Below are 12,090 nucleotides of genomic sequence, written 5' to 3' on the forward strand. Positions count from 1 at the left end.
TTTTGAAAGACCAATTTCAAATGCTTATGGCGGAACAAGTTGCAACAAATTTACAATATGCGAAGCATAATACATTTTGTAATGCCAATAAACCGGGCAGATGGTTGGCCTATACACTGAGGAAAAAACAGAGTATACGGACTATTGATAGTATTGATATTGGAGGGAAAGAAATTTTTCAACAAAAATTAATTAAAGAAGCTTTTGTGGACTATTACACTAAACTACATGCTAAAGAGGATGTGCAGAATGGACTTATAGAAAAATACCTAGATAATAAAAGAGTTACAAAAATCACTGACCAACAAAAGGAAAGAATGAATCATCCTATAACAGAGGAGGAGATAACAGTAGCAATTAAACAATTAAAAACAGCTAAAGCTCCTGGAACGGACGGTTTGACTGCAGTGTATTATAAAACTTTGCAAGTAGAAATGGTGGAACAACTTAGAGATCTATTTTGTAATATACAACAAGGGGGTAAAATACCCCCATCATGGACAACAGCTTATATATCTTTGATACCAAAAGAGCAAGTAGGTTCCAAAAAACCGGAGAATTATAGACCAATATCTCTTCTGAATACTGATTAGAAAATTTACGCAAAAGTGTTAGTCAACAGGTTGATGCCAGTAATTCAAAACGTGATTCATGATGATTAAGCGGGATTTATTGAGGGTAGATACATGAAGGACAATGTAAGGCAAGTAATAGATTTATTGGAATATCTTGAGAAAAATAAACAGATCCCTGCAGTGCTGGTTTTCTTGGATGCGGAGAAGGCCTTTGATAGAGTGGATTGGAATTTTCTACTAAAGACTTTAAAAAAGATGGACTTTGGGGATCAATTTATACAGGCAATTTCAGAAATTTATCAAGAGCAAAAGGCACAGATTATTATTAATGGAAGTTTGACAACAGAGTTTAAAATTGAAAAAGGAACAAGACAGGGATGTCCGCTGTCCCCACTTTTATTTATTTTAACACTAGAAGTCTTGTTAAATACAATACGGGACTCTAATATCTTGAAAGGTATAATGATAAGGCAAGAGGATTACAGAATAAAGGCATTTGCAGATGATCTGGTTGTTACCCTAACACAGCCAATGGAATCAATAATCTTGATGAAGGACATTATACAAGACTATGGTAAAGTGTCAGGCTTTAGACTGAATCAAAAGAAAACTAAGATGTTAGTCAAAAATATGACACAAGATCGTAAACACGAGCTTGAAAGGAGGGCAGGTTTTGAGATTGTACCAAAGGTAAAATATCTAGGAGTTCAGGTTGCAGAATCAAACACGAAACTGTTTCAAAATAATTACAAGGTGTTGTGGCGAGAGTTGCAAAAAGATACGGAGACTTGGAAAAAACTGCAGCTATCCCTACTTGGAAGAATAGCAGCAGTTAAGATGAACATTTTGCCGAGATTTCTTTTTTTGTTTCAAATGATCCCGGTGCTTAAAAGCGATAAACAACTGAAAGTGTGGCAAACTGGAGTGAATAAGTTTGTCTGGAATGAGAAAAAACCGAGAGTGAAATTGAAAATTATGCAAGATGTTCCAGAAAGGGGAGGCCTTAAACTTCCAAGCCTACAGTTATATTATGATGCAGCAGCTTTTTTTTTTTTTTTAATTTGATTTATATGCCGCCCTTCTCCGGAGACTCAGGGCGGCTTACAGTGCGTTAAGCAATAGCCTTCATACTTTTGTATATTTATACAAAGTCAGCTTATTGCCCCCACAAACTGGGTCCTCATTTAACCTACCTTAGAAAGGATGGAAGGCTGAGTCAACCTTGAGCCTTGGAGAGATTCGAACCAGCAGTAAATTGCAGGCAGCTGTGTTAATAACAGGGTGCTTTAAACCACTGTAGTACCAAGGCTCTTTAAACCAGGGTGCTTTAAACCACTGTAGTACCAAGCTTTGACTTTAACAAGTGATTGGTTTGGAAGGAAAAAGACTGGAATATTGAATATAGAAAGTTTTGATTTGCAATTTGGATGGCATGCTTACTTATTTTATGATAACAAAGTGGACAAAGTATTTAAAAGCCATATACTAAGAGATTCTTTGATGAGAGTTTGGAAGAAGCACCGACTCAAATGGGATTATAAATTACCGCTATGGCTGGATCTTGGTCATACTTTGTGGAATACAAATATAATGTCACTCGGGGGGTTTTTATACAAAGAGGTTCTTTTTACAGATGCGGGCAGATGGCAGCTGAAAACACTACAGACGCTGTTGGATGAAGGGATTAATTTAACTTGGCTACAATATAATCAATTGCAATTGAGATGGAAAGAGGATCAAAAAACTGGTATTATGTTGCATGAGGAAGAATTGGTTAGACATATAAAAGAGAAAGGTCCAATGCATATTAAAAGGCTTTATAATGTTTTGCTAGAAAGGGATTCAGAAACTGAATTAGTCAAAGATTGTATGATTAAGTGGGCACAAAATTTTGAAGAACCAGTGATGTTGGAAACATGGGAAAAAATTGGGTTCAGAATGTAAAATTTACACAGTCGCAAAATTTGAGGGAAAATTTTTATAAAATGTTTTATAGATGGCATTTAGACCCCCAAAAATTGTCGTGTATGTACCCTAATGTTCAGCCAAAATGTTGGAGATGTGACTGTTTAGATGCTACATATTATCATGTTTGGTGGACTTGTAGGAAAGTTAAAGCTTTTTGGATAAAAATTTGGTGGGTTATGCAGAATGTGTTAAAGAAAAAAATTTATTTTTCTCCACAACTGTTTTTATTGGGTATAGTTAAGGGTTTTACACTGGGTGAAACAAAGTTGATATTGTATATGATAACAGCAGCAAGACTATTGATAGGTAAATACTGGAAAAATGAAGCTTTGCCCACTATCGAGGAATGGACTATGAAGATGGCCAGTTTTGCAGAGATGGCGAAGATTTCGGCATATTTAAAAGACTGTTCACAAGAGACTTATGAATGGGAATGGAGAAAGTGGATAGATTATGTTCAGAACAAATACCAAACTAGGAAGTATCAAATAGCTTTTATTTGAAATGATATATTAAGATAGAAATATGTTAATGTAATGAAGATAAAAAAGAAAATTAAGGGGGAGGGAGGGGTTCAAGTTTTATATAAGTTTTATATAAAGGGTTTTTTTTTATTATTTGATATGAGTATACTGTGTGGAAGTCCGGGGGGAGGGGAGGGTTAGGGAGGGTTAGGGAGGTTGGAAAGGTTGGGGTGGGTTGAGGGGGGGGGAAAGGGGGTGAAAATGTAATTGTAAAACTTTTGCAATAAAAAAAAAAACAATTTGCCTTACATTACTTTTCATTTGTCTTCCATTTATAAAACCAGTTTGATTATGATGAATCATTTGCTGCATAACTGTCATTAATCTGTTTGCTAAAATTTTAACAAAAAATCTTATAGTCTGTATTTAAAACTGAAATCGGCCTATAGTTTTTAGGATCTGTATAGTCTTGCCCATCTTTTGGGATCAGCGATATAAATGCTGTCTTCCAAGTTGGAGGTACCTCTCCTCCCTGTTGTATATTATTGAATAATTCCTTCAGTGGTTCCACCATTTCCTCCTGTAAACTTTTATAATAAATAGCTGTCAAACCATCCGTTCCAGGAGCTTTACCCACTTTCAACTGCTTAATTGCAAACATAATTTCCTCGGAAGTTATCAATTGATTTAAGCTATCCTTCTGCTCTTTTGAAGTTATACAAATATTCTCTTTCTGCAGATATCTATCTATATCTATATCTTGAATTTTATCACCAGTATACAGCCTTGAATAAAACTCTAAAAAGGCTTTTTAAATCAATTCTTGCTTATAAACCTCCTTACCCTTGTATTTTATTTTCTCTATTGTCCTTGCTTTCTGCTTTTTCCTTAACAAATATGCCAACCACCTACCTGGTTTATTGGCATTACAAAAAGTATTATGTTTTGCATATTGTAAGCTGGTTGCCACTTGATCTGCTATTAACATATTAAACTGACCCTTCAGTAAATTAATTGCCTCGTTAATTTTCTTATCTGTTGGGTTGGTTATTAAGGCCCGTTCCTGTTTATTAATCTCCTCTTCTAATTCTTTTCTTTTTGCCCCCTGTTTCTTTCTATATTTATTATTCAAATATATCAAAATTCCTCGCATGTAGGCTTTACTTGCATCCCATACCATTTCCATAGATGTACCTTTTGCATATTCATAGCAAAAAACTCCTTCATAAATTTTTTACACTCTTTTACATTTTCTTCGTATCTAAACAGATTATCATTTAACCTCCAGGACCTCCTAGGCCCTTTCCCATACTCCAATTCCATCCAGACTGGACTATGGTCTGTCAATGTTCTTGAACAGATCTTCATGTTCTTCACCCTAGATAATAAATCATTAGTAATTAATATAAAATCAATCCTTGAAAAAGATTGATGTCTATCCGAAAAAAAAGTAAAATCTTTTTCTTCTGGGTTTCTTTCACGCCAAATATCCCTCAACTCCCAGTCGTCCATCATTTCCCAGAACAGTTTGGGCAATTTTGCTCTTGTTCAAACATTTTGTTTAGGTCCCTTCTTATCTTTTTTTGCATCCAAAACACCATTCCAATCTCCCAATAGGATACAAGTTTTATATCTCCATTGTGTCAACTTTGAGTTGAGTAATAAGTTATAAATTTTTTCTTGTTGTTGGTTCAGGGCATATACTCCAATTACAAGCGTTTTTTCTCCTTTTATTAAAAGTTCAATCGCTAAAAATCTTCCTTGATCATCCGCTTCAACTAATTTTGCAATTAAGTCTCTTTTCACATATATAACTATACCATTTTTCTTCTCTGATGCTGCTGCAACATAATGTATACTTAATCTTGCATTTGTCAAATATTTTTGATCTTGTATCCTAATATGAGTCTCTTGTAAACAAATTACATCATTCTTAAATTGTTTAATTGTTTCTCTTCTATGGAGAATTCAAACCGTTGACGTTCCAAGTCAAAAATCTAGTTCCCATCTCTGGACCTCTGAAGCGTCTGGAGCAATTTTTGATGGTCTCGCCTCATTTGACCTTTAGGTCTTGCTCCCCTCACAGCTTCTGTTTTGGTAGTTTCTTGAGTTGCTATCTGAAGTTGTCGTTGTTGTTGTTGTTGCTGCCTTAATTCTTCCTTACGCTTAGTTGTTGCTGCTCTGGTCTGCCTTTGATCCTTCGGTTCTGCAAAAATATCAATTAACTCCACATCTTGAACAGCCATCTGAATTTGTAGTGGTTCTTCTTGACCAGTCAAAACTCCCCCCTGAACCACTGTCAGTAGCTCTTCTCTCTCTCCTTCCAGTACTTCCTTCTTTCTTTTTCCTTCTGGTGATTTGGGTGTCCCAGTCTTTAATACGTTGATATAAAAATCTCTTGCTTTCCATATTGTATTAAGCCGATATCTCTCTCCAGAATACGTTATCACTAAACCGGCTGGGACCTCCCATCTGTACTGTAGTTGATGTTTTTTTCAGCTCATCCACGAGAAAAGCATACTCCCTTCTCGCTCTCAGCATCTTGGGGGGGATTTCTTTCATTGTCATCACCTCCTGGCCTTCAACCTGAAGCTTGTTTTTAAAAGTAGCCTGTAAAATTTCATTGCGTACTCTCCTTGTAGTAAAATATATTATAATGTTTCTTGGTAAGCGTTTCTGTCTAGCCACCCAAGAATTGACACGATATACCTTGTCAATCTGCCAGCCCAGCTCAGTTTTTGTCTCCCCCAGCAACTATGCCAATCCTCTGACATCATTTCTTTCAAGTTCTCTTGTTTATTCTCCTTCACCCTCTAAATCTTAAAGCAAATTCCATATCTCGGTATTGTAACATCGTTACATCATCTTCAGCTCTCTCAAGTTTGCTGGGAGTCTCTCCTAATTTTTTGTCCAAAATTTCTTCAACTTTATCATCCACCATTTCAATGTCACCTGCCAAACATTTAAATGCCAATAGAATATCATCTCTAATCTGCTGGTTCCGAATTAAAATCTCATCTGAAACAGCCTGTATTTTTTGATTAGTTTCATTAATTTTTTCATTGGTTTCATTAATTTTTCATTAATCACAGTAGCAATTTTATTTTGTGTAGCTTGTAGGGCTTCTTGTATCATCTCAAACGTTAAAGTCTGTGGGTCTGTTAGGGGGACAGAGGCTTACAATCTAGGGGTATGAGCTGGGGAGCTTCCAGCGCTCCCAGTTCCTTTAATAGGAACAGTCTTTACAGATTTTGAGGCCATTTTCAGTTTAAATTGATCGTTGTATTTTATTCAGAAGCCAAAAAGAAAAGTTCATCAAAGTCCAAGAATTTTCCCAATCGTAAATTAACGTTTAAAATCCTCCTTCTCTCAGCACAGCAGTTCTTTCCAGGCAAGAGGCTGCCAGGGAAACGAAACTTTCTGTAACTTTCCCTTTCTCCGCCCCTCCCTTTCAAGTTTCAATCGCCATTTTAATTTGCTAACTTGTTACTTCCGAAGGAGGCTATAAACTTTGGAGTTAAGTGTGAATACTTGCAGTCTGACTTCTCCTGGCTTGTTCTGCCTGCAGCAATTAAAGATGTTAAAAATCCCTCATTTGTTGTCAGCAGAGATGGACGTGGCTTATAGTCCGCTAATTAGCGGAGTCTTCCCAGGTCCGGAGCAGATTGGCAGACTTCTAGGGAGCCCTCGCCTTTCACGCCCCAGGATTTCTCCTAAGGCACTTGGGGGGCTCTACCTCTGCCTGCCGGCTCTTCTCTCTCCCCTTTGCCCGGGGAGAGGGTTTTCAAGCCCCAGACAGCTGTTTTTTGCTGTTCTGGGGCTTTTATGAAACCGGGGATCGGATGCCCACGGAGGGGTGTCAGCGAAGTCCTGCGGAGCCAGCCGGAAGTCCCTCTTTATCATTTTAGACAGATCAAGCTACTTCCAAAAATATAAACTTTGTTTCCACAAGATACTTTGATAGTGAGCAGAAAACTCAAAGGCACATATAAATATATTCATGAAACTCTCCAAAATAATCAGTAGATTTTTTTCATTACTCACTACCTCACTTTTTAACCTGAAGTTCTAGACTTCTATTCCTAAAAGAGTGCCAAGCACTGAGCTCTTAGTCCTTAGCTCAGAGAAATTGTCAGGTGATTCTTAGTCATTCATAACAGCTCTGGATTCCTACAAAAATGACATGTTAACTACTGCTTTTGGCAATCCAGGCACTTTTAAGAGCAATGCATGGAAGCAATGTGCACATAAATGATCCACAGAGAATTCCATCTAATTTCACGCTAATATTTTAATGCTTTGTAGTTCAGATCACTTGAGTAAATGGTCAGCTTTATAAATCTGTTTCAGCAAGAGCAGTGGACAGTGTCTAACTAATTCTTAATAAAACAAGAAAGGCAGTTGTATGTGTTTACTTACTGTTGGTTGCATAACATATGATGGATGGGGCATCCATGAAGTACTCTGAACCTGTGTACCAGAAAGAAAAGTCTATTAGTTAAATGGCAAGAAAAAAAAAGGGGGTGGGGGTGGGAATCAATAAATAGCCTTGCTTTGAAAAACAAAAAGATTAGAATGAAAACTTTGTGTTAAATTTTGAAAATTTCACAATTTTAAATGTTTATATCCTATAATTATACCAGAGCTGGAAGTAACACAGGTAGTCCTCAATTTACGACCACAATTGAGCTCAAAATTTATGTTGGTGAGACATTTGTTAAGTTTTGCCCCATTTTGTGACTTTTCTTGCCACAGTTGTAACACGGTTGTTATATGAAAATAGTTTCCCCATTGACTTTCCATGTCAGAAGGTCACAAAATGGGATCACATGACACTGGGATGCTGCAATCATCATAAATGTAAATCAGCTGTCAAGCAGCCGATTGTAAATCACATGACATGAAGATACTGCAATGGCCATAAGTTTGAAAAATGGTCATAAGTCACTTTTTTCAATGCCCTTGTAATTTAAAACAGTCACTAAGCAAACTGTTGTAAGTCAAGTACTACCTGTATTTTGGATTTTTTTTTTAAAAAATGGATCTGATCTAGTTCCAGGGTATTATCAATCATTGGACAGGATTGATACTGCAGATTAGATGCCATCTGAATGCTATTCAGTGTTCAGCAACATTAAATATCACACAGATCTGAATATGTATGTATATGAATGTATGAATATATATGATGTACATAGCAATTAACTGAGAAATATAATAAAGATTAAATTGTACATGAACAACAATCAATACCACATATTATGACTAATATAAAGGAAGCAATATATATTACTGCAGGACTCAAATGTTAATTTCAATTTCATATTGAAGGATGATCATATTTATGACTTAGTGACATTCATTATTCTATACTCTTTCTTTATAAAATGACATATATAAACAAGAATACTATTGTTTGTATTGTTTTAAAATGTTTTTAGAATTTTGATTGTAATATATTTTTTGAATTGTTAAGTTGCCCAGTCATTAACTGAGAGGGGCAGTTTTAGAAATTGATTGATTGATTGATTTAAATTCATTAATTTAATTAATGAATGAATACTGTAAGTAATTCTTTGCTGATGCTTTGAGAAGAACCACTAAATCTTAGTGGTTTAATAAAGCATAATGCTATTAAGCAAAACAATTACGGTTCAGACTACATTTAAAAAATATTAAATGGGTTTTCATGATCAATTAGCTCAGATTGATGATTGTCTCATATTTTATAATAAATAGCAATCTTATGAGGAAGAAATAAACAGATATCATTTTGATAAATTTCAAATTAAAACTAGTTCAAAAATCAAAGAAATGTATTTTCTAATAATTCTGAACTTTTTGCAATTCTGCCCATTAAAAATAATCTTACTTTCACATATCTTGTTTACTAATGCTACTGTGCTTTCAGACAACAAAGGACAAATGTCAGGCTTAATAAAGCTCAGAAAGACCAATAAAAAAATAAAATCATGCAATAATAGACTTTGGACTATCTAATGTAACATAAATATATAAAAGGTCACAAATCCAAGGTCACTGTTCACGTTTGATTCTTTCTACAACTATTTCTCACTTTACAGAGCAGAGCAACTATAATACAAATATCTAACAGAATAACAACAGCCTGATAACAAACTGGGGAATTATGCCAAGCCTGTTCCAATAATTTGTGGGGTATTATGTAATTGAGTCTAGAGTGGTAACTTATGTATTATATTGTTCAAAACATTTCAAAATGGCACTGATATCAACATTCTTGTTGTTCCCATTTGTTTGGAAGCCACTTTTATGATCAGCTAAAGTTTTACTGGCCAAAAAAAGGCAAAGAACATGTTTTAATCAACCCTAATTAGTATCCCTTCCAGTAGACCAAGGAAGCATCCCTTCTCTTATCTTTAAAATCTAATGAAAATGGTTCTAGGACAATTTATGCCAGCCATATTGCCATGCCTACTCTACAGCGCCCCCCCCCATCACAACCAATCCATCACTGATGCTTCTGCTAAGTGGGCCCTCCACTGGTGCTTTCCCACTGACAATGGTCTGCTGCAGCAGTAGTGGCAGTGGCTGTGGTGGCAGCAGTAGGCCAGCAGTGGCTGCTCCTGCTGGGGCCAGACTGCATTTGTAGCTGTGCAAAACAGCTGCCTCCATGCCTCCTGTCCACCCAATTTTTGTTCTCCCCATCCGGGCCCCTGCCTTTCTGATGTTTTTAAGCAGGGTGACTCACTTTGAGCTCCCTTCTATGCATGGGGTGCCCCTGATCAGTACCAGGCAAGCGAATAGCCTGGCATGTTCCCCACAAGCATGACTCCCCTCTGCATGACTCATGCTTGTTTGCTCCACTGGCTGTGGCTGTGGTTTGCTCCACTGGCTGTGGCTGCTCCACTGGCTGCCTTAGGTTTCTTAGGGTTCTTAGGCTATTAGCAATTTTTTCTCTTGCTATATTTTCATCTCTTCAAATATTTACCTCATCATTTAACTATTTGGTGGCTAAATAATTATTTTCATGAAACACTTATAAACTTGTAAAACTTCACAAATTTTTGACAATCAGGTGTGCCGCGTGATCATTGAAACCTTTTTAAAAACCTTTTTAAAGCATTTTTTTACTACCGGTTTGGGCGAATAGGTAGTAAAAAAAATGCTTTAAAAAAGTTTTTTAAAAAAAGGTTTCGAACATCATGTGGCACAGCTGTGATCGTTGGAACATTTTTTTCTTTACTTTTTAAAGCATTTTTTTTATTATCAGTTCATCCAAATGTGTAGTTTTTATCACTACCGGTTCACCCGAACCGGAGTGAACCAATAGCATTTCACCCCTGGGGCAAAGTAATCAGATACAGAGGACCAAACCAGCCCTAGAAAAACTTCTTTGCCTGTTTATTAAGTAGGCCTCCAATGTAACAACTACAATGCATATAAGTTTCTCGAGGCAAAGCAACATGGAACTATAAAAGTCTTGCAACAAATGGGGTTGCTGTATTGATTCAGGAGGGGGTGTTTTGCATGCATTTCCATTCTGTTTTGATGAGATGTAAGTTATAATTCCAGTGCAACTTTAGCTCATAATAAAAATACACACATTGCTTAGTTAAGAAAGCCTGTTTTTATTATAGTAAATACATAACAGGAATCATTGCTATTGTTGGTGTTATGGGAGTTATGGGAGTCAAACAGTATCATTTTTCAATAGAAGATTATCTATGTAGCTCAGAGTTGAACTATGAGGTTCTTGGTGCTCTGTAAGGTTGATTATTTGCTTGTAGAGATTTTATTACCCAACTACTTAATAACAGTGTTGTCAATATTACTTTTCTTTCTGATCATCACTTCTTGTTTAAAAGATACACTTAGATTATGTAAACTGAAATCTTAATTTCTTTCTCTAATATGATAATTAGAACAATGATTTCTGAAAATTAAACTGATTTTTGTACTAACAATTTTTTTCTTTTTTCTTTAGATGAAGCATCACAACCAGAATACATCAAGAATCATAAATAACTCTCTTTTTTAAGTGCTATTAAACAGCAAAGTTAATGTGCAGATCTGGATTATATGTTGTATATATTTACCCTCCATTGATATTCAGATCATAGATACTGACTTAGAGGTATATGAGGTGATTCCAACATACCTGATATGTGGAGACAGGGGAAGCAGCAATGAATGGCGTGATAGATGTCTGTGGAATCATGCGGTTTGTAGCAATACTGTACGGTGAGGAATAAAATCTGTGAACAAAAAAAAAAAAAAGGAAGAAAAAGAAAAAAGAGGTATTGGACTGACGACTGCTTTATAAACCACTACCATCTGAAGATAAATGTATCTGTGTTCTCAATTGTAATTATTGTTAAACTTGTGGAATATTAATTGGAAAAGAATGGTGGAATAAAAATCAGATAAATTAACAAAATAAAGCAATAAATGGGAATAATCACCCATTTATACTTCTGCCTTTTCATTAGCAAAATGCTTTTTAAAAAAACCACTGAGCTAGTTTCTGGACTACGATTAAGATATTGAAAGAGTTTAATTAAAAACTTGTTTTACTCAGATTTCCAATTAACTATGAAGTCAGAGACTAACCAAAATAATGTTGAAATAAGATTCTCATCTTTATTTCATATTAGCCTTGGAAATGGGCATTTTTCAGATTTGTCATAAAATTTATGTTTATTGTATTTGGTCTACAATCCTTCATATTGCAATGGTACACAGTCCCTTTCTAGAAAGGAAGAGAGGTCTGTTTGAAATATGAACATAAGAATATATACTGTCTTCATGGATTTATAATCCATATTCAATGGATATAAGTAACAGGAATGTCTGCTGTGGGATGATGAAGAGGAGGTTGTGAAAAAGAAAAACAATATGGCAACCACAGCTGTGCAATTAAGGCAATATTTTATCCTAGTCTTATTATATCAGCCTTGCGCCACAAGGAAAAAAAAAAAGTCCTAACCCCTACTCTGTTAAGGGATTTTGTAGGTTTTATTTCTGGAAACAGTATTTAACATGTGCATATTAAGGAACATCCATATTAAAAAAAAAATACTGGGAAATAGTTATTCATAATA

General features: G+C 35.5%; 1 protein-coding gene across 3 annotated transcripts in view; it reads right to left on the minus strand.

Moving 5' to 3' along the window:
• The window catches only part of RBMS3 (RNA binding motif single stranded interacting protein 3), a 937,042-nt gene that overhangs the window by 102,235 nt on the left and 822,717 nt on the right, over positions 1-12,090 (minus strand). For all 3 annotated transcript variants that reach the window (XR_004588862.3, XM_060685802.2, XM_034404015.2), the window contains exons 9-10: positions 11,148-11,244; positions 7,427-7,477 (exon numbers count right to left, since the gene is read on the minus strand). Coding sequence is in view for 2 of the 3 variants with exons in the window: in XM_060685802.2 (XP_060541785.1) it covers positions 7,427-7,477; positions 11,148-11,244 (148 nt within the window). In the remaining variant the exon portion in view is untranslated. The remainder of the gene's footprint in view (positions 1-7,426; positions 7,478-11,147; positions 11,245-12,090) is intronic.

Source organism: Pantherophis guttatus, chromosome 4, assembly GCF_059756535.1.
Source record: "Pantherophis guttatus breed Tessera chromosome 4, ASM5975653v1, whole genome shotgun sequence".
In the NCBI taxonomy this organism is placed as follows: Eukaryota; Metazoa; Chordata; class Lepidosauria; order Squamata; family Colubridae; genus Pantherophis; species Pantherophis guttatus.